The following is a 23,086-nucleotide window of genomic DNA, read 5'->3' as shown; positions in this document are numbered from 1 at the left end:
AGGCCAAGTATGAACTTGGAAGGACTACCGTGTAAACAAAGGGATTGCAGGGGATAAAAAAATCACTTGATAATTTATACAAAGACAGGATATAAACTTTAAAGGCCCTATGAGCTAAGGAAAAAAAAAAAAAGGTACCTCACAAAATAAAAATAGCTTTTAATAAAACATTAATTATAAACGTAAAGAATTCTGAGTCCTGTGTTTTGCCAAGCCTTTGTTTTTAGTATCAGACTCCTTCAAAAAGCACTGTTTTGGTATCCTTGCTTCCCTGGTGCTGTTAGCATTGCACTTAGTCTGCTGACTGCATGCCGAGCAGTGATCACCCTACACCCAGTAAGGGGCAGAGGCAGTAAACTGCAGTCCATGCAGTTACTCACTGTCACTTTCAATGATACTGGGCTCAACTGGGTTGAAATACAGTCTTCATGCAAGATCCAAGCAGCTGTTTCTTTTAGAGATCACTGAGAGCAGGCCAGAGCTGGGGAAGCTGATGGTTAAATGTATTAGTTAGCATCACTGCTCTCCAAGGCCTTGGCTTCCCCACTACTGATACCACCCCCCTCCAAAGCAGGCGATACCCCGTGTCTGTCCTCTTCTTTGGAGATCCTGGGAGAGCCTGTGGCTGACAGACACTTCCAGGGCCTGCCTGTGTGCTGGTTTCAGCAACTGTTTTGTTGGTTAACTTTGCCCTCCCTGCCTTTAGACGGTTCCAGGGGCTACTTTAGGGCTCTTTTCCTATAGACTCCTATCAGCCTGAAGCGAGGTATGAAGAACTGGGACAGGCCTTTGTGGGACGGGCTGGCTGTGACTAATCAGACCTCTTTACTACTCTGAGTCTACACTCGTAAAGCTCCAAATAAAGCGAGCTAAGCCAAGTGGTTCCGTAGGTTCCCTCAGCACTAAAAACCTCTTGTGTTCTACAAAATGCCAAGTATTGGAGAAGGCTGGTGGATAGAGCTCTCACTTCATCCCCTATATTCTTACAGCTAGTTCTCCATTCTATTACCTGTTATGTGCTGTTGAGACTGACTCAGAACGACCCTATAGGGTAAAGGAGAACTGACCCATAAGGTTTCTAAGGCTGTAATCTTCAGAGAAGCAGAATGCCACATCTTTCTCCTGTGGAGTGACTGATGGGTTGGCACAGCCCACCTTTCGGTTAGCAACTGAGTGTGTAACCACTGCACCGCCATTATCTATGTTGTTATTGCTGTTGTTGTTAGGTGCCGTCGAGTTGGTTCCAACTCATAGCGACCCTATGCACAACAGAATGAAACACTGCCCGGTCCTGCACCATCCTTACAATTGTTATGCTTGAGCTCACTGTTGCAGCCACTGTGTCAATCCACCTTGTTGAGGGTCTTCCTCTTTTCCAATGACCCTGTACTCTGCCAAGCATGATGTCCTTCTCCAGGGACTGTTACCTCCTGACAACATGTCCAAAGTATGTAAGACGCAGTCTCACCATCCTTGCCTCTAAGGAGCATTCTGGCCGCACTTTGTCCAAGACAGATTTGTTCGTTCTTTTGGCAGTCCACGGTATATTCAATATTCTTCGCCAACACCACAATTCAAAGGCATCAACTCTTCTTTGGTCTTTCTTATTCATTGTCTAGCTTTCACATGCATATGATATGATTGAAAATACCACGGCTTGGGTCAGGCCCACCTTAGCCTTCAGGGTGACATCTTTGCTCTTCAACACTTTGAAGAGGTACTTTGCAGCAGATTTACCCAATGCAATGCATCTTGATTTCTTGACTGCTGCTTCCATGGCTGTTGATTGTGGATCCAAGTAAAATGAAATCCTTGACAACTTCAATCTTTTCTCCATTTATCATGATGTTGCTCACTGGTCCAGTTGTGAGGATTTTTGTTTTCTTTATGTTGAGGTGCAATCCATACTGAAGGCTGTGGTCTTTGATCTTCATTAGTAAGTGCTTCAAGTCCTCTTCACTTTTCGCGAGCAAGGTTGTGTATTCTGCATAACGCAGGTTGTTAGTGAGTCTTCCTCCAATCCTGATGCCCTGTTCTTCATATAGCCCAGCTTTGCGTATTATTTGTTCGGCATACAGATTAAATAGGTATGGTGAAAGAAATACAACCCTGACGCACACCTTTCCTGACTTTAAACCAATCAGTATCCCCTTGTTCTGTCCAAACAACTGCCTCTTGATCTATGTAAAGGTTTCTCATGAGCACAATTAAGTGTTCTGGAATTCCCATTCTTCGCAGTGTTATCCACAGTTTGTTATGATCCACACAGCTGAATGCCTTTGCATAGTCAATAAAACACAAGTAAACATCCTTCTGGTATTCTCTGCTTTCAGCCAAGATCCATCTGACATCAGCAATGATATCCTCGGTTCCATGTCCTCTTCTGAAACCGGCCTGAATTTCTGGCAGTTCCCTGTCAATATACTGCTGCTGCCATTTTTCAATGATCTTCAGCAAAATTTTGCTTGCGTGTGATATTAATGATATTGTTCTATAATTTCCACATTCGGTTGGATCACCTTTCTTGGAAATAGGCATAAATATGGATCTCTTCCAGTCAGTTGGCCAGGAAGCTGTCTTCCGTATTTCTTGGCATAGACGAGTGAGCACCTCCAGCACTGCATCTGTTTGTTATTCCATCAATTCCTGGAGCCTTGTTTTTCGCCAATGCCTTCAGAGCAGCTTGGACTTCTTCCTTCAGTACCATCGGTTCCTGATCATATGCTACCTCTTGAAACGGTTGAATATCGACTAATTCTTTTTGGTATAATGACTCTGTGTATTCCTTCCATCTTCTTTGGATGCTTCCTGCGTCATTTAATATTTTCCCCATGGAATCCCCATTATCTATACTCTTAGCTATATTCTGAGCACCCTGTGCAGACTGGTCCTGTGTTCCCCACCAGGACCAGGGGCTGTAATGCCCACCATTCATGCCCCCTAAATCTTCCTTGATTGTGTGCGAGGCTAAACTTTTTAATGCCTCCGAAATACTTCCATTCTGAAGAACAATATGCTCATAGCCCCTGAGATAGCCCAAGTTCTTCTCTGAATCAATTTGTGCTCCAGAATTTTGTGACTCCTGCAAATGTGGAAAATTTCTTAAGACTGTCTGGGATTTTGTTTAGGTAAGAGGCCTGCAGCATCAATGGCAATGGTAGCAGTGCCAGGGTTCACTCGCAGGAAACATCAAAATCACCTGGACTACCCACTGAAATGCAGATTTCCAGGCATTGCCCCAAATCTGCGGGAGGCAGAATCTCTGCCATCTGCACCCTAAATAAGTGGCAGGGGCCAGGTGGGTTTTTGAGGCTTATGATCCTGGAGATGGCAGGGGGAGGAAGGAAGCAAGCAAGCAAGGAGGGGCTTGAACCTATTCAGTCAGGTTCAAACACCTGCTGAGAATTTGCATTTCTAACAAGTCCCAGGCAATGCTAATGCTGCTAGTTAGGGACCAACTCTGAGAACCACTAGTGGCACAGTGGGTCTCAAAATTTATTATATATAAGAATCACCTGGGGATCTTGTTAAACTGTAGATTCTGATTCATTATATTTGGGGTGGAAAGGGAAAACCTGGTGGTGTAGTGGTTAGGAGCTATGGCTGCTAACCAAAAGGTCAGCAGTTTGAATCCACCAGGTGCTCCTTGGAAACCCTATGGAGCAGTTCTACTCTGTCCTATAGGGTCACTGTAAGTCGAAATCAACTGGCCAGCAATGGGGTTTTTCTTTATGGGGTGGAAATGCAAATTCTCAGCAGGGGTTCAAACCAGAACTAACAGGGACATAAGGGAGGGACAGTGGGCGAACAAGAGTAGGTGACCCTCAGCAGCAGGGAAGCAGACCCCAAGACTGTCTCATTGCAGGGACAAGAATGTGACTCTCCAGGGCAGAGGGTCTCCTAAGTACACTCCCTGAATCAGCAACAAAATCCCCTGGGAACTTGCTGAAATGGCAATCTCAGCTCCATTCCAGACTTACCCAGAGGCAGAACAGTCCTGGGGCCCAGCAATCTGTGTACAGGTCCTCTAGGTGACTCAGACCCACACTAACGTGAGAACCACTAACTGAGGAAGCAAGTCGATTAAGTGGAGACTTAGCCTCCGGACATCACCCTGAAGGTCTGGCTGCCACAGGCAGAGACTTTGAAGACACCCCGAAAACAATCTCCGTATTTTCAACGAGAAAACCCTTTTCTTCATAACTTCTACTTCCTTGGAGTTGCCTCGAGGGCCACGCCCTTTCCCTCCATACTTTTGTGGTGCTATGGATCCCCACCAGGTGATTGGGTGGGACTGTGTAAACAGGTAATTGTGGCCTACCAAGGGGACTGGTCAGGTTTGCCATCCTGCTGGGCTTGAAATGAGCCATCCCAGAGGTGAGAGGATTCCAGCACCAACAAGGAAGAGGCAGAATCAAGCCGAGCACATCCTTTGGACCTGGGATCTGTGTTTAGAGCCTCCTAGACCCAGGAGACAGAGAGCCGTACACCAAAGACGGCAACACAGCGAGAAGCAGCGGCAGAAGCAGCAGAAGCAGGAGACTGGCAGGAGACACCGGCAGGAGACGGCCTAGTGAGCTTCCCCAAGCCACGGAGCGAGAAAGCTAAGTGCCTTTAGTCTGGGCTTACTGGCAGAGTGGGGTGTCTCTGAGCACTTATTGGCAGAGCTAAAAGAACTTTGTTAACATTTGCCTGAGCAGGGCATAGGACAAGGGCCAGAGACGCGTGGCTGCAAGCACAGCCGAGAAGAGGCTGTCCTGATGGAAGAACTATATCCCGGGCATTCCTGAACCTGAACCATAACCTGCTAATTCCCTAATAAGCCCCATTAATTGGCGAGTACTGTGAGTTCTGTGTGGCCATTGCAATGAATTACTGAACCCAACAGAGAAGTAGAGAGCGCCGTGGGAGGGACGGCTGGTGTCAGAATTGGTAAAGATGGCAGAGAGAGGAGGCATGTCTGACCTCAGCCTCATAGGAATCAGCCTTGGGCTGTCGATCTTGATTCTCCTTCCCCATTGTGAAATCGGGAGGTCAGACACTGCCTCCACACCATTTTTACACCTTATTCCTTGATAGGAAATGCTGCTGGCATAGTGGTTAAGTGCTACTGCCGCTAACCAAACGGTCCGTAGTTTGAATCCACCAGGCACTCCTTGGAAACTCTATGGGGCAGCTCTACTCTGTCCTATAGGGTCTCTATGAGTTGGAATCAACTCGACGGTAACAGGTTTGGTTTTTTTTTTTTTATTCCTTGATAATTTGTCCTTTTCCACAGACGGGGTTTCTCTGGAGGTGCAATGCTGGGGACCTGAAGCCCAAACCAAACTTTAGACTTTCTATTCAGGAGGCATTGCAGTAATGAGTGAAATCCCAAGCTCGGCCACGAGGGAAGAGAGTGCAGCAGTTAGGGATGGAAACAGCTGACCCTGTGGGTCCTCTGACCTGTCCACAGCTGCTGCCGGTGAGGTGAAATCCTTCAAACTAACAGCTGCCCTGCTCCTGCTCGCACGGGGCCTGGATGTGCAGAGTGGGGCCATTACAAACTGTCAGCTGAGCCCACACCCTTAGCTCCCCTCCCTCCAAGATGATCCTGAATAGACCAAAGAAACATACAAATGGGGGAAATCTGTAATAATATGGGAAAGCAGGGAGGGGCCAGCAATCCGGAGACTTGGAGACATTTCTGAGAGAAAGTGCATTTAGTACTAGATAGGACTGCCTAACTGGTTGTGCCAGATGCGTGAAGGTGGGGCCCTAAGAAAAGAAGCCGGATGTCCCCAATCGCACCAGAGCAGAAACCAGAAACCACCAGCCTTCATTGCTAGTGAAGGCTCTGTTAGCACTGGGACAATTACATGGAATTCTCAGCAAACCCCAAACGGAACCTTGGAACCCCTGACGCTGCTCTGGTCTTTTAAATAAAGGAGCAGCGTGTCCATTTGTAATCCAGGTAGAGAAAAAGGGAGCTAGGACTGTTTCATAAGCCTCAACTGCTGCCTAGAAATGAGTCAAAACACCCTTCCTGCTGACAAGAGAGCCAAATATGAGCGTTAGGGACCTGGCTAGTCATTGTCCCCTTTCCCCGCCCTGCTCCCTTTGGTGAGTGAGAAATGGCAGTTCTGGGAAGCAGGACCATTTGGGTACGTGGACTATCACTGTAAACAGAAGGAGGAGGAGAGCAGTTAATATTTAGATATTACTTGGGCATCGCATTAGACAAGAGAATAAAGGACACAAGACATAGTTTCAGCTTTTTGATGTCCTAAATTTTATCTCAGGGCAATTAAAAGAATAAAAAAGGAGCCTGATCTAGAGGAAGGAGGCATGTGGAAGACCCTGGGACAGACAGGACTGTGGCTGCCTAACAAACATCAGTCTCAATAAAGGAGCTTGAAAATCAATGTACAACAGTAACAGTCCGGTATTACAAACCATTCACTGTTTCCTTAAGACCATGTTAACTCCAACCAATGTCATGAAATGATATGTGCATTGTTTAATAAGAAACTAATGTGCTCTGTAAACTTGGACCTAAAGCACAATAAAAGTTAGCATTCAAATTATTAAAGTGTTAACTCCAGAAGTCACTGACAGGAGCCAGACCCATGGATGAAGCCAAGCAGTATTAAAGGCGGCTAATTTCAAGCTGGTGAAGTGCAGGAGGCTCAGTATCTTCAAAGCCTTCACAACAATGCATCCAAGGCACTCACATACCAAGTCTGCTCAAATAAGCCTCCCAAGCGGCTTTTCTGTACAGCTCAGCTGCTTCCAGACGGTCAGCCGCCGTTAAAATGCCTCGGCCCACGATGATGATATCAGAACCTCCTTTGCCGACAACTTCTTGTGGGCTGCTGTACTGTTGGCCAAGGTTATCCCCTGCAGTAACACAAAAACTACTTTTTAAGATAAAACTCAGAAACCATGACTTATCTGAAAGTGTCTTTTCTTGTAGGAGTTAGATACCGTCAAGTCAGTTCTGACTCATAGCAACCCTATGTACAATGGAACAAAACACTGCCCAGTCCTGCACCATCCCCACAACTGCTGCCTCTTTGAGCCCACTCTTGCAGCCACTGTGCCAACCCATCTTGTTGAGAGTCTTAACCAGCTCTAAATAAGACTACGCTACTGCTTTTCATTCTCCTTCAGCACAGCAAGTGAGCAAAAGCAGGAGGTGAACAGCAGGGTTTCAAACCAGTCTGTTTCGGTGCAACCCTTGCTGAGAATTTTCCTTTCCACCCCAGATATGCTGAATCGGAATCTATATTTTAACAAGATCGCCAGGTGATTTTTAAGTATACATACGGTTCACCTGGGGATCTTGTTAAAATGTAGATTCTGAGTCAGTACACCTGGGGTAGAACCAAAAAGAACCAGTTCAAAGTCCTGGTGAAGAGACTCTCTGGCAAGACCAGAAGACCCCCACGGCTGAAAAAGACGCTAATCAACATCATTTTAAATTTTTCATTTTAGAGCACTTACAGCTTAACAGGAAACCCTGGTGGCGTACGGGCCAAGAGCTACGGCTGCTAACCAAAAGGTCAGACTTTTCAATCCACCAGGCGCTCCTTGGAAGCTCTGTGGGGCAGTTCTACTCTGTCCTATAGGGTTGCTATGAGTTGGAACTGACTGGATGGCAACTGGTTTTTCTTTTTTAAATAGCTTAATAACAACAAAAAGCAAAGAGGTAAATCTTTTATGTTGCCAAGAAAGGTTCAATACAAAAACTGAACAAACAAAATAAAATTCGACCTCACAACTGGAGAAAATTTCACTATATGTCTTGGAGTCACCCCGACTCACTGTTAGAAAAGTCCTCACAAGGCATCTCACCTGACCAGCACCACCAACACTGAGCCCCTCTGCCATAGCCCCACCTGAGTGGTCACAGACTATGTGCAAGCCCCAGTTCTTATTTTTCTTTTTCATTCTTTTTAAATTCGTTGTTCTAGAAGTATTCTGTTAAATGGTCTATTATCTTTCAAATCCAAGATGCTTTAAATACAATATACAGCCATAAAAGCTGTTATGGATTGAACTGTGTCCCCCCAAGACCCCCAAAATACCTGTGCCTATGCCTGTGTTGGGGTTGCTATGAGTTTGAACCTACTCCAGGGCACCTAACAGTAACATACCTGTGGTTACAATCCCATTTAAGAATGGGCTGTCTTTGTTACGTTAATGAGGCAGTTAGTGTAGGATGTGTCTCGAGTCAAACTCTTACAAGGTGTAAAAGATTAAGCAAGTGGAGAAGAGAAAGATAGATGCCACACCACATGGAGATCTCCAAGGAAACAGATGGCAAAGAGACAAGGACCTTCCTCCAGAGCTAACAGAGAGGGAAGCCTTCTCCTAGAGCCAAGCACCCTGATTTCAGACTTCTAGCCTCCTAAATTGTGAGAAAATAAATGTTTGTTAAAGCCACCCACTTGTGGTATTTCTGTTATAGCAGCACTAGATATATAAGACAAAAGCCTAAATCCTAACTATACTATCTAGTCAAAGAACTTGGTGGGGGGGGGGGGGGGGGCGGGGCGGGGCGGGGCTTACAAACTTTAACAGTTGATATGCTTACAGTGCCAAGACACTGTTAAGTGCTTTACACACATTTTCTCATTCAATCCTCTCAACAATGGATATTCACTAGTTCTAGAATTTTAAGGTTCAAAAAGAAAACTAAGATTTAACCAAACTCATACCCTTCGTGATATTATAAACCCCAATCACTACGGTCTCCTGGTTTACCTTCCCAGTCTCAGAAGCATTAACTCTTCCATCTGACCCTACACAGCGTATTATCCATTCCTTCAACACCTGCACATTATTTACAGAACATTTATGAAGCATGGGGTCTGTGCAGAGGGCTACGTAGTTCTTCAGAAAGAGCTCTCTTCCTCAAGGAGCTTATGGTCTAGTAGAATATTCCAGAAATACTCTACATGAGCAGCAGGTACAAGGATGTTTACAAATTATAAACTGTCTATGTGCATCACCAAAACGGTTAAACACAAGATAGCCCAGTCCTAAGTAGAAAACACTGTGCTAAAAGGCACGAAGTAGCTCTAGCTGTGGAAACATACAGCAGGAACCTACTTTGCACATGTATAAAACAGTCCCAAACCCTCCCCGAGCATGCTGGAGGACATGCAAAGCCACAGGTCTGGGAGGACACATATCCCCCCAGTTATGTGATCATCTCTGGACCGGCAAGTGGAACCAGGGGAAAGAACAGTGTGAAGAGAGATGGGTATGAGCTAAGACTGTACAATCTACTTTCTCCTAACATTTTTAAAGGTGCCTTTTGAATTTTTCAATGGTAAACACAGAACACTAGGGCTGTCAACCTGACAAATTCCACTGAGGGATAATAAGCATAGTTATCAGTTTAGGCAGTTTTGCAAACTGAGAAGCCTAAAGTTCACAGTCCCGACTGCCAACTTCTTAAGAAGTAAGAGACGGAAAGCGGGATAGAGTAAAGTCGTGTAACTGTGACAACAACCCTTGTACAACCACCAATGCAGGAAAAACAAACTATGTTCAGGTCATTATTTCTTCCCCATTCAAAACCGAAGCAGCTTTACTGAGGCCCATGTCATGAGTAAACTGGCACTGCTTCCGAGCTACTGCCAACTGCTGCGGTGCGACGGTTCGTCTGTGCGGCCTTTGCTGCCATGGTCTTGTGACTCCCACCCAAGTCGGCTGGGCGGGACTGCACAAATAAGGTGATCATGGCTCGGGAAACAGGACCGAGCCACACCAGAGTGTCACAGCAGACATCAGCACATCAAAGGCCCTGCAAAGTCTGGTGACAATGAGACAACTTTTAACTTTGCTTAGTCTTGAGCACAGAGCACCTTTTTCGGCAGCATGTTCGGAATACCAGTTGTGAAAGGCTAACCTATCAATTCTCTGGGCCTATTTAGCTTTCTAAACTTTCACCCTAAAATGAGACCACAAGCTGTTTTCCAATCTAGGTTGGTATCACAAGGCCAAAGGGCTCATTCATCAGAGCGCCACACCGAGAAGCCTCTCTTTAGCGCCTTTATATAGCATGTAAAACTTTATTTTGCCCTTGCTGACTCAAGTAAGAAACACTTTAGAAGAATTATGACCAACAAATGAATTTACCTCCTGCTTCTAATTGAACTCCTGGAGTCAAGTGAAGGAATTCTGGTTCCATGCTTACTCGGGTGCCAGAAATAAAACCCACCACGAATTCCGAATGCTCTTCAGCCATTCTAACCTAATGGAACGTAACGGCACAGATTACAGAACAGTGGTTAATCACACCGAATACTAAGTCTATAAGCAAACAAGCTACGCAACATTAACTAGCTAGAAATGTTGCTGTTTTATAAGTGTCTTTTCTCATTCCACATTATGTGCGAACTCACTGTATCTGAAACAGGTCATCTTAGAAACAAACTTACAGCCTCGCTTCGTTAAGACCTCAGATGGCCTTTTCCTACCCCACCTCCCGATTAACCACGCCCTTAAAACGTTCCGAATCCTCTACTACCGCAACTGAATTCGAGGTGCCGCACGCTTACTTATCTGTAATCACGCTTGGCGACCCACCTCTTTCTGAGGATTTGAGGTGAGTACTCTCGTGTTGCTGAGTCGGAGTCAACTCCATGGCAATGGGTTTGGTGGTTTTTTTTTGGTTTACTCTAGAATACATTATAATGCATGAAACTACATTCAAGACTTCCTGCCTTACTTACACAGGGAACTGCGTATCCAAGGACAGCCAACAGATAAAAACCAGCTGTTTTCAAGAGCTACAGGGATCTCTTTCACCTCTCCCACTTTCCCTCTTCTTTAGCACTTTGTCTCCTCAATTTCTGTACCATTATCTCACGTTCAGGAAGTTCCTCTGGAAGGTCTGCCTGGCGTTCTTATTTGGCCTTCCTGAGACTCCTATTGTTCCCTTCTTGCCACCAAGGACTACCATCTACAAACAAGCGGTATCTTGTCCTTCAGCCAGGTTAAGTAGATGTTTTCTTTGACTAAGTATGTGTGTCTCAGAGTTTCTCTCTTAGAGAGTGATTCAAATTCTTTAGTGTCCGCTACAATATATAAAACACTATCAATTATCAGGGAACTCTAGCCTCCTAGTAGTAATATGCTGTCACACTAACAACGGATTCTTTTGGGTGGAGGTTCTATAGACCTTACATGAAGACACTTCCCTCCCCTGTTAACACGCAGCCTAGCAGCCCTGGCCTTCTCTCACCCAGTCTGCCACTCACCGCTGCTTCAGTGTAGCTCCCAGTGGCTAAGGAGCCAGCTGAGCTCATTTCGGCAATGAGCAGGCATCCCCGATGCAAAGGCAGGCCCACTTCCCTCAGGCCTTTCACGACTCCTGGGCCTGGCACCACATGAGCATTTACCAGATCTGCCCAGGAAGCTATTTTAAAGATACCACCTAATAAGGAAAAGAAATTTGCTCATTTTCAAACAAAAACATATGACATTTTGCACAACCAACCACCTACAATATGATATACTTGTCCAGAATATGTTAATGAATAGCCTAACACTTGAAGAACTTTAGTGATCAGCATACCTATGCTTCTATCTGTGAAAAATCTATCTGTTCACCTGGTGGCTAAAGAGAGAACAATCAGAAAAAAAACGTGAAAGCGCTGTACTTGGTTTATCAGCAGTACCAACAAGACTTTTTCCTTGCGGGCTGCAGCCTGTGACCTCCTATAAAAGCTCATGCAACTAGAAATGGACTCCAGTGAGAATGAGCATTTGAGATCGAAGACATCAACATTCTGACATTCCCCTGAAGACGACAAATTTTCATTCTGCCAGGATTTCTCAACAACTTTATTTCTCAGTGCTCACACTGGTTCCTTCAACTCCTTAGCTCTTCAAATTCCAACAGGCGACTGTATTCATTCTAAAAGCTGACAGCAATCACCTTAACCAAAAACTATATCCAAACCTGAAGTATGTATGATTTTTATGTCAGTCGATAAGCTAAGTAATGTGATGATGGTAGGACATCTTAAGCACATGAAGAACGTCACTTACACACAAATCTATCCTAAAAAAACAGATTAAAACTACGTATGCATTACTTAAACAAAGAAAAATAAGTTATTTCTACAGATAAATGTTAAACATCGTCATAGGATGTTTAAGTGCAAAAAGCATTCTGTGTGTGTAAAAATGTATATATAATCACATCTGTGCAAAAACAGACGCTTCTACAGAAGAATGGTAAACTAAGCATTTTTTCCAACCAACATATGATCTACCCTGAGTCCTTATTTGACACGAGAAAAAATTTATTTTTTTGGGGGGGGGGGCGGGGAGATGTATATCAAAAAATCTTTTCCTGCTTAATATGTATCTTATCATTTGATACTGATTTTCCCTTGTTCCTATATCTTAAAAGATTCAGAACTCATGGTGTTCTGCCAGGGCCAACATTGTCATTGTGGCCTGCCCAGAATCTATGACCCCTTCTTCTGGTGCCAAACCAAAAACCATAAGGATACTACCTCTCCCCATTCCAGAAGTTTCAGCAGAGTTAATAACCTCACATTTCCAGGGATGGGGCACAAAACCCATGCCAGCTAATGAAGTGGAATGGTTTGGGAGGAGTACACGGAGTGCGCCTACCTGAGAAAAGTCAACAAAGAAAGCAGAGCTGAGAGATGGAGAAAAAGCAAGTCCAGAAGACATCACTGGCACTCCTGGATCCAGCCATGCTTGAAAGCCTGTTCCACAGCTGGACTTTCAGGTAAGCGAGCCAAGGCACTTCCTTTTTGTTTCAGCCAGTTTAAACTGGGTTTCTGATTCTCGCAGATTCCTGAATACTACACTTACCTTCATACTGCCTTTTTACTGTGTTTCCAATATCTGCAAATTTCCGGTCTTCAAATATTAAGAACTCATGACGTTTTGCCAGGGCTGTCAACTCCTTCATTATATCCAGAGTAAAACCATCCAAAATATCTACGTGAGTCTTGATCATGCAGATGCTGGGTCCTAAAGCGTCTGCTAGCTGCAACAGCTCTCTGGCCTCTGAGACATCAGCGGACAGACAGAGATTGGTCTCCTTCTTCTGCATAAGCCTGAAAAGCTTCGAGGCAACTCTGTGGACTCCAGGCAGCTCTGACCGTGCACCAAAGCTGAGTTCTCTGGGTGCTTTCTTTACAGAGGGCAGAGAACCATTAGGATTAGCAGCCACAAAAACATTCTCCTGAATAAATCTCTTCACTCTCCCAACCATCTCAGCATCGATTTTTTCCTGCTGCTCAAGAATCTCCAGCATTTTGGACAATGTGAACACGGAGTGGAGACGAATTCCGTGCGTCGCCAACATCTCCCTGCCTCCCTGCTCTCTGTCCAGCAGCACTATTGCATCCGTGACCTTCAAGCCCTCCTTCTGAAGAACCTCAACAGTTTCCAAAATGCTAGATCCACTGGTGACGACATCTTCAATAATCAAACAAGTCTCTCCTGGATTAATGGCACCTTCTACAAGACGCTTCGTACCTACAAAAGAAAAAAAATTCTGTTGGTTCCTATTAAGAAAATATGTATTTTTAATATTTAAATATATAAACGTGTTTTATGTAAATACGTAATGCATATTAGTATAAAATATATATTGATATGCCCACTCAAGATTTTTCTCGCATTATAAATTTGGCATGTACTTATGAAGGGATGGGTGATCTAAATCTTGTTTGATAATCTATTTTGGAGCTACTTTATCTTTATTTATGATCTTCAATGTGCCACGATCACTATTTTGTTTAGTGTCTCTGTATCCCAGAATTATCAAGGTTACATATACAGAGTATTTACAGTAAAACTAGCAAATTGTTTTGCAATGCAAATAAACACCATTTACTGTGTTTTATCATCAAATTTTCAAATATGGGTTTTTTTTTTTTTTAAAGCAAGATCACCTAGAGCAAGGGAAAAGTTATGAAACATCAGAGTAACTCACCACCATCAATGAAATCATTCCTTTTTCCATCAACAAGATCAGCCAAACAATCAGCTTTTTAAAGATCTAAGTTCAGGAGGAAAAATACCCAGCAACCATTGAGACCCACCACTAAAACGTGACAAATCGTTTAAAGTAATGTGACTAAATATACTTCCCCACCTCGACCTGCATTACAGACCAAAACTTTTTCAGATAATCTACAAAGTATAAATACTCAGGCTGTGGACTTCACGCTCATGTTTTTATAGGCTCATTTTTGAAAAATATATTTTCCCCTATCAAATTTATTTTGCAACAGAAATAGAACTGGTGGGCATTTTGCCTTCTTTTTGAGCTTTACCACAGATATCACCCACATTTGACCTTTCTCATTTCTTTTTTAATCCCTTCTTACTCTAGAATTGGCAAGTTTAACCAAATCAGCCCGAATTCTAACACAAGAATGTAAGTATGTATACCCAAAACCCACTGCCATCAAGTCGATTCTGACTCACAGTGACCCTATAGGACAGAGTAGAGCTGTCCCTTAGAGTTTCCAAGGAGCGCCTGGAGGATTCAAACTGCCAACCTTCTGGTTAGCAGCCGTAGCATTTAACCACTGTGCCACCAGGGTTTCCAAGTATATATAGGTATATTTGAAAACTGAATGATTTTACTCTAGACACATTTTTTAAGACATACAAAAAGGAAATATAAATAATAGTTTCCTTATGGGCAGGAATTCACGTAGATAATGAATTCTGTTAGCTCAAAAAAATCTAACACTATCTTCAAGCAACAACCACTCAACTGTTTTTTCTTTTTATTAATCGTGGACAATTTTAAACAAACAAAAGTAGTCAAAATACATAACATTCAGAAATACAGCACCTTACCTCTTAGCAAGGTATACCTGCTGCTGTCAAGTTGATTCTGATTCATAGGGCTTCCAAGGACAGCCAATCTTACTTCATCTACACCCCTACTCCCTCCCTTCCCTTATAATTTTTAGAAGCATATCCCAAATATATGATTTAATCATAAAAAATTTGAGAATGCACCTATAAAAGAGGACTCTTCTAAAAAAATGTAACAATGCATTATCACGCTAACAGCAAAAACTCTATTAATTCCTTAATATCGTCCAACATATGCAGTTAGTTCCAATATTTTTAGACTGATTTAGTTTTACAAAAGCCCACACACGTAAAACACCCAGCTGATAACCCACTGCCCATGAATCCATAAGAAATATGTAGAATTCCTTATGGTGCTGTGAGTAATCTCATTCACATCACTCTTCATGCAGTTTAAGTACAAATATACTGGGAAAATACGTGCTCCTAGAAGAAATTCTGCTGTTGAGGGAACAACTAGTAAAAATATTGGGGTTTCATAGATACGGTGAAAAAACACATATATACCCCTCAAAAAAAAAAAAAAAGAAAAGCCAAACCCCTTGCTATCAAGTTGATTCCAACTCACAGCAACCCTAAAGGACAGAGCAGAACTGCCCCACAGGGTTGCCAAAGAGTACCTGGTAGATTCGAACTGTCGACCTTTTGGTTAGCAGCCGCAGCAGTCCTCTCAAAAGGAGCCCTGGTGGCGCAGTGTTTACGCATCCAGTTGCTAACCAAAAGGCCAGCAGTTGAACTCACCGGCAGCTCAGTGGGACAAAGATGTGGCTATCTATCTGCTTTGGCTATCAGCTTTGGAAACCCGATGGGGCAGCTCTACACTGGAGCCGGTGCTGCTCTACAAGGACGCTATGAGTTGGAACCTACTGGACACCAGTGGGTTAAGCCCTCTCAAAGCACTTCTTTTCATTACCTACAGAATACAAAGCATTTTGCCCCCAGGAAGTTAAAAGAAAAAAAGAATTTTAACAAATTCCACAGAAGATAACAACCTAAAGGGTTCATGAGAAATAGTCAAGATAACTTTATAGAACATCATTGCCAGGAAGGAGAAAAAAAATCTGACAGTATCAACTTATCATTTATGTTATTTTTATTTTACCATAATCCTTTGTTTCCTTCCTTCGAATAAGCATTGGAATTTGGTTGGTGGAACAGATAACTGTAGCCATTGGCAAAGCTGTGTAAGGCACTCCACACACAGTGTCAAAATTGATCTGGGCATTTTGGGCAGTTTGGAATAAAATCTCTGCAACCTGTAAAAAAAAAAAAAAAAGAGCACATAAGATATCTGTTATTACAACTGTTTTATATAGTATTTAAAGCATTAGGAGAAACAAAAGAATATTAGACAGAGTAATGTTCCAGTAGGGGGTAGTCCTACACCTGATAGGACAACTACAAATGTCTTTTTAAAGTACCTTCTCCTTAAATCACAGTTGACAAATGTAAACATACAAACAGGAAAATGACCCTACTTGGTTAGACTCCAAGTTTTCACTGAGGGCAACATAAGACGTGTTGGAGAAGAACATGATAATAAAGAGTAAGGACTTCCTAGTTTCCCACAGTAATACTAATCTATTATATATACCCTGAGTAGCTAAACCTTTCTATAAATCTGCTAGTTATGTTTTCTGCTAGAAAGGTGTCTTAAGTTTCATAAGAACAGAGCCTATTGTATAAAGTATTATTTTAGTCTCCTTTTTCACATAAACCTATAAAAACCCACTGTTATGGAGTCAATTCCGACTCATAGCGACCCTAAAGGTCAGAGTAGAACTGGTCCACGGGGTTTCCAAGGAGCGGCTGGTGGATTTGAACTGTTGAGCTTTTTGATTAGCAGCTGAGTCCTTAACCACAGCGCCACCAGAGCTCCTTTGTGAACTAGACCAGGGGTCTTCAAAATTCGGTCCTGTACTTCTAGATATCTGAAAATTTATGAATTTTTTTAAGTTGCAAAGGATATAATTTCTAGAGTACGGAAAACATTTATACATTATCCTAGAACTGTTATAGATTGCCGCTTTGAGTAGACTCTGACTCCCGGTGACCTTATTTACAAGAGAACAAAACCATGCTTGGTGGTGCACCTTCCTGAGATCGCCAGCACACCTACGACTGCAGCTACTGTGGCAATCCACCTCACCAAAGGTCTCCTACGCTCTCCCTGGCCCTCTACTTAACCCAACATGATATATACCCCTCCAGCATTTGCTCCCTTCTGATAACGTGTCCAAAGCAAGCAAGTCAGACTATGTTCTGTTCTGATCCACAACGTTGTCAACGGCTAATTCCCAGAAGCAGATCGCCAGGCAATTCCTCCCCACCTGTCTAAGTCTGGAAGGTCTACGGAAACCTGCCCACCAGGAGTGAGCCGGTTGGTATTTGAAACACAGGTGGTACAGCTTCCAGCATCACGGCAATCCGCAAGCCACCACAATATATAACAAAATGTGGTGGGAGAGAACTGTTATACTGTTCTTTAAAAAGAATCCAAATGTTATAGTGATGCGATACCCGCCACTTCTGACTATGAAAGTCAGGAACTTTGTTTCCTGACCCTCGCAAAGCGCATGTCCACGCCGATCCGGTAACTGTACACAAGAGCGAAATACCCCCCTGGTCTCTGAGCTTCTGAAGCCTACTCCCCAGGCCGACAGTCGGGTCTGCCACCCTGCTGGGCTCTTTCGCTCTCATTCACAGCCCAATGCCTGGGACACCCTCGCCCCTTCCCCCCAGGTCTTGGTCCCCTTTCCTTGGCTGGCACCTGACTCAGAAGACGTGGTCGAGAAACGATGCCCCGCAGGTCGATGTAGACGGGGGAAGAGAGCCCACTTTTCAGCACGAAGTTCCCAAACTTGAAAGCCTGCACATCATACAGACCCATTACCAACTGCGCCAACGAGGCACCGGTGGCCGCCATGATGGCGCGCTCCCAGTTGAATCCGGAGTCCAACGCGCGCCTTGCGCCGACGCACCGGTGACGTCCCCCAGGAAGTCCCGCCTCTTCCGCCCGTTTTCCGGCGGCTTCGCGGGCTCCCTTCGCTGGCGCCCCGCCCCCAGGTGGGGGGAGTTGAGTGACAGCCGCCCACCGTTCTCCCCGGTTTGTGATTCTGCGATTTTCACTGGGTAGGGTCCCTGGAGTTTAATCGCAAGGCCTGCTCCCCAGTTGCCTCTGGGTGGATATCAACTCCTATTCCTTGACCTAACATATAGTTATTGGCCACTACTTTTCCAAATCGAATATAAGTTCCTGAAGACAGGGACCTTTGCTCAATTCTTCTATTACCCTCATAGCATCTGGCACAGGATAATTTAACAGCAATTTGCACATAGAACTATTGAAGCGCTATCAGGTAGTTGTACATTACTCAGCCTGCCGGCACTAGGCCTGGATCTCTGGGGGAGGACGTTGTGTTTATTTCCGTCAGAGTATCTCAAATCTTTGGCCTGTGATTTTTTTTTTTTTTTTTTAGGTGTGCAGCAGATGTGAAGAAGAGAGGGGAGTCGAGGAAGATGAATTTATGGATATCAAGATAATCAGGAGGGTACTCTTTCTAACCAATCTGAATATCCAAGCATATTTGGTCTTGACAAATAAATCCCTTAAATTTGGAGAAATTTTCCATTACCTATAGAAGATTTAAAAAAAAAAAAAAAAAAAAAAATTTTTTTTTTATAGAAGATACCACTTTAATCTACATGATTTTCATTCACCAAACGGACTCTGATTTCATTTCTCTACCGGTTTCCTTTTTTTGAAGAGATCGTGCTGAGCAGCCAATGTGAAGAGCCCATGCTTTTGACAGTTGTTTCTCATTGCAAATAATATGCAGTCAACTCTGGATGAAGTAGAAGGCAAACGTTAAAACGTTTTTGTCCGTGTTGACAAAGTGACCTCATCAGAACACTTACCTCTATCACTTTGGCTAATGGAAAAGTGGCCTATGAATCAGTTTCATTTGCCTTTGGGAGGCACAAGCTGACTCTTTTCAAGCCCGATTAAGGTCTGCATAGGCTAACCCAGACTCTTGGAGTCCACACTTCGGTGCATCGACTTTGGAGATTCAGCTCAAAGGACCTGCCAGCTTTCTAAGAACATTACTATGTGAAATACCAGAATGAAGTCAACAACACACCCAAGACTTCCTCAGCACTTTTGGATAGAGAAAGGCCTTCGAATACTTCTGCAGGGTATAAAATTGTTGCTTGCTTTCTAAAATGCTGAGTAAAACGTTTTATAATAACGTGATATTTTCAGTTCCTGCATGTTTGGGGGAGGAGAGAAGAAAATTACTCTTTTCTTCAAAGGTTTTAATTAGGAAACAGAACAACAAACAAATAATGACCAGAAATAGTGTCTTTAGTGTTGTATATTTATAGGAATGCATAACATGTGAGATGTAATTTTGTAGATTCATCCATAACTTATGACATTTACTGGAGAAATAACAAGACAGCAGGTCATCACTTTACAACATTACACATGAGTGATTTTGACTTACAAATAAAATATTTACAACCTACCTTTACAAAACGACATCATGTGCATACAAAATGAACAACTGCAGAAAAATTAAAAAATCATAAAACAACCAAAAAACCCAGAAGATACACTTAAGGCAGACCAGCAAGACACTGAAATAATTAAGGCTGTGGAATTCTTCTGCACCTTGAAAATATAGAGCTATTTATCAATACTGTGGAGTGATTTTAAATTGATCGTTACAAGCCCGATGGATGCATGTATTTATATGTATATGTGTAATGGTCCCTATGGGGATACTTGTCCACTTATGGATAAGGCCCTTTATCTATGGCCAGAGAAGCTCACCCCAACTCTCTGAAGACTTGCGGGGGGGTTGTCACTCAAAACCAATAGATGCCAATGCAGTTTGCAAACCAGCTAGTCATAATTCAAACATGAAGATACTTCTGACTCCAGGTAAACAGAATAAACTACTGATAGAACTGAGAGCCGCATTATAGTGTGTCAGGCTTTGTTAGTGTGGCTTTGTAGACTTCAGAAGACAGCAAATTAGTTCCTAAATGAGTAGATTTTGTCCCAACTCAAATCAACCCCAATGGTTTTCAATGCCCTAAATGGTTTTCCAGTGGAAAACCTGACCCATCTCGGCTGTCTGCAACTGGATATGAGCAATAACATATACATACGTATTATACACTATATACATGTACAGATGTACACATATCCATATTTTCCAACAGTTTGCACTTTGATTACTACCGTTTCTGAATGGGATCTCATTCTGAAGAATATGTTTAGTTTATTCAGTCTTCACATTCGTCCTACTCCTTATACTCGCCTTCCCCACAGAGTAGGCTGAAGTTTGGCAGAAACAGAAGTAAAAGCACCAGGGTCAAAAAATCAAACGGAGATGACAGTTATGGCTTCAGTTAGTAAGAGAGGATGTTGGTTTTGTCAACTTCCAATTCATAACCTCAGTTTCTGAGGTCACAGTTAACAGTCCCCATAATGGATTCATTTCTTGATACAAGTCAGGCATTGATGGAATTCCTATGTTAGCTATTCCTGGGTGAACAAATTAGCTTGGTGATATTAAGCCTCAGGAGTTGGAATTCCAAGACTTGCTATTTGCACTTTTTCCACCACCCTCCCTTTTCTCAGCTATTCTCATTATTCCAAATAACAGTTGTTCAACTAAACCAAGGGATACACTTGAGCATTGGAATACAAACTAAGTCTGATCACATTACAGAATCTTCCAGCAAACAGGCTGACAGGAAAATACAATAGTCCATGAGCATGGATTTTAGGTTTTCTGTAAATGTCCCTTAAAGATGAAAAGTTGTCTTATAGAATGATTGCTTTATCCTCTCCTCTAGCTTCTATGTATATTGAAAACGAGGAAGAAATCCCTTTCATAGAAAATATGGTCTTACGATATTTCTATGTTCCACTATTTCTGAAAATTTCTCATATAAGTAACATTACCTATTAAAAATGTCTAGTGCTATGCAGATTTCTGCCCCTTTTAACCCTCTAGAATTAATGAAAGAACCGAGAGTCTTACAGTTTTTAGGAAATAACATAGTAGCTTCCCTGTTGTTTCGGTGAAGCATATGTGAACTCTATCTCCCCCTCCCCCCGCCCCGGTTTAATCATTCATTTCCAAATGATCCCTAGATTTTAAATAATTAAGAAAATTTATAATGCTGTTTTACAAATAGCTCCACTGAAAGCTTACCTACTGTGTTTGCCTAACCCAGACTCCATAGAGATGCTACCCAGGAGAGAAAGGAATGAGGTCCACAATCCTCATCACCAGTCCAGGATAAATCATTGGCCCCCCTGAATAAATGGCGAGTTTGCATTTTTGCCCTACTACAAAGACCATTTATGTTGGAAACATTTCCTCCTATCAAATGCATGGGACAAAGTTTTAGTTAATACACAGAAATAACTACTCTCGTTTACAACATATTGGCTCCCTCATTCTCCAGAACCGAAATTTCCACGCTCTTCCAAATAGACAAGAAAAAGTAATGACTAACTCACAGGCAGTAAATCACTGAGGCTACAGGAAAGCACACAAGTTACTCCTGAAAGGCCTAAACCTCTAAAACAAAGATCCAAGGTTTTCCCTCCAAAAATCAACAGTTCAACTCACTTGGCATTTCATTTGTGCGGCTAATTTGCCTCTCATAATAGATGGCTGTGAGACTCTGAAGAAAGGCGTTGTGGTATCTATTTTCCTCTCACGTCTGCCCTCCCAGTGTGGCAATTTGCTGTTTGGGTTCTACTCTGTCAATTTTTCCCAGGTGTAAAGCCTGAGAAGAGAGAGTAGTGGTTGTTTTTGGGGGCATCTTAACTTTTCACGTCTGCCATAAGAAATATGGGGGAAAACAGTTATGTTGGTATGACTTCATCAGCTCTCCTAACCCTTTTCTGTAGACGAGCTTTTAAATGATCAAAATTACAGGCTAAGACCAAATAATAGACAACAAGCACCTCATACCTCCAGTTTAAAGCCATTTACAGAATTTAAATCTCGTAAGTTTGCAAACAGTATCTAAAGATGTGAACATTGAAAATCTGAAATGTTCAAAGTTACCATCAATAAAATTCTCAGCATTGGCAGCGTGTAGCACTTAAAAAAAAGGATTTATAGACATCCCAACTAAGGTATTTTCCCAACATTCCTTTGAGATTAATGTCTTCCCCCCTTCCCCCCAATTCCCATTTTACCAGTGGGGACAGTTGGGGCAGAAAAAACAGACTTTCTGTAAGAAAGGACGAATCAGGAATAGCTGAGGTTGAAACTCAAGAACTCCTGGCCTCACCCTATTCAAAATTTCCATTTAAAAGACATTATTTAAAAAAGGAATAAATGCTGAAAGATCAGTAAATCTAAATACAGTGAACTTCTTTGTCTCCCATCCTGCTCTCTGGAAAGGCACTACTATTTATAAAGGCTTTGTGAACCACAAAGCCCTGAAGCCAGCTTCTTCCTCTGCTTCCTCCACTCTCCCTTTAGATTGTTTGTGGCTGTGAGACCTGAAGGACACCTCCAACATTACCAATTTTTTTTTCTTAACTTTTCCCACATTTAGCTCTAAGTGGATATAAATCTACTTAATTTGGAAAAATGTTAAAGATGTAATAAATCATTGTACTTTTTACTAATATGGGTTGTCCCTGATCTTTTCCTTCTTTATACATCCCATCCTTACCCAAAATGAAACATAACAAAAAAAACTGTGCAATGAATATCAACGAAGCAAGAAACTTGTGCCTTTAACCAACATTTATTTTTCCTATTTCAACTGGAAACTTACTCCCTCGCGGCTGCTAACCAAAAAGGTTGGCAGTTCAAATCCACCAGCTGCTCCTTGGAAACCCTATGAGGCTGTTCTACTCTGTCCTATAGGGTCGCTATGTGTCAGAATTGACTTGATGGCAATGGTTTTTTTTCTTTTTTTTTGGTATTCCTAGATAAGTTTTTATTTCAAGAACTGCCATAAGTAGAGTAGAAATGGACTATTTTCTCCTCTCTCCAGTTCTTCCACCAGTTCTCAACCACCAAGTAATGAATATCTCTGTCCAGGGCAGGTAAAAGAGAGTGATCCCTGATCCTTCTACCCTTCCTGGAATTGCCCACAGAGCAATCTAAACGTACATTTTCCACCCCCATCTTCTGGAATTCCTTGTTACTTCCAA

The 23,086-nt window shown here is 42.8% G+C and overlaps 1 protein-coding gene across 2 annotated transcripts; it reads right to left on the bottom strand.

Annotated features, from left to right (window-relative positions):
- Positions 1-6,247: 6,247 nt before the first annotated feature.
- On the bottom strand, positions 6,248-17,846 carry UMPS (uridine monophosphate synthetase). Of its 2 annotated transcripts, XM_003412956.4 has the most exons (6): positions 17,651-17,844; positions 15,983-16,136; positions 12,850-13,521; positions 11,256-11,431; positions 10,132-10,246; positions 6,248-6,879 (listed from the first exon to the last, which is right to left on the bottom strand). In XM_003412956.4, exons 1-6 carry the CDS (start codon positions 17,804-17,806, stop codon positions 6,710-6,712), a joined length of 1,443 nt encoding a protein of 480 aa, XP_003413004.1. In that variant the 5' UTR covers positions 17,807-17,844; the 3' UTR covers positions 6,248-6,709. The 2 variants fall into 2 exon arrangements, with proteins under 2 accessions (XP_003413004.1, XP_023407466.1); XM_023551698.2 differs by lacking the exons at positions 10,132-10,246; positions 11,256-11,431 and having other exon boundaries at positions 17,651-17,846.
- Between the last annotated feature and the right edge of the window lie 5,240 nt (positions 17,847-23,086).

Source organism: Loxodonta africana, chromosome 1 (genome assembly GCF_030014295.1).
Source record: "Loxodonta africana isolate mLoxAfr1 chromosome 1, mLoxAfr1.hap2, whole genome shotgun sequence".
NCBI classification, from domain to species: Eukaryota; Metazoa; Chordata; class Mammalia; order Proboscidea; family Elephantidae; genus Loxodonta; species Loxodonta africana.
The sequence above is the reverse complement of the archived record's forward strand: the minus strand, read 5'-3'. Positions and strand labels throughout refer to the sequence as shown.

Bases quoted from the DNA above. Each gene is read 5' to 3' on its own strand.
- UMPS (XM_003412956.4), bottom strand. From the start codon at position 17,806: ATGGCGGCCACCGGTGCCTCGTTGGCGCAGTTGGTAATGGGTCTGTAT. The intron at 16,137-17,650 runs GTGCCAGCCAAG...TTTTTTTTACAG, and splicing joins GACCACGTCTTCTGAGTCAG to GTTGCAGAGATTTTATTCCA. The intron at 10,247-11,255 runs GTGAGTGGCAGA...ACGTTCCATTAG, and splicing joins GGAGCTACACTGAAGCAGCG to GTTAGAATGGCTGAAGAGCA.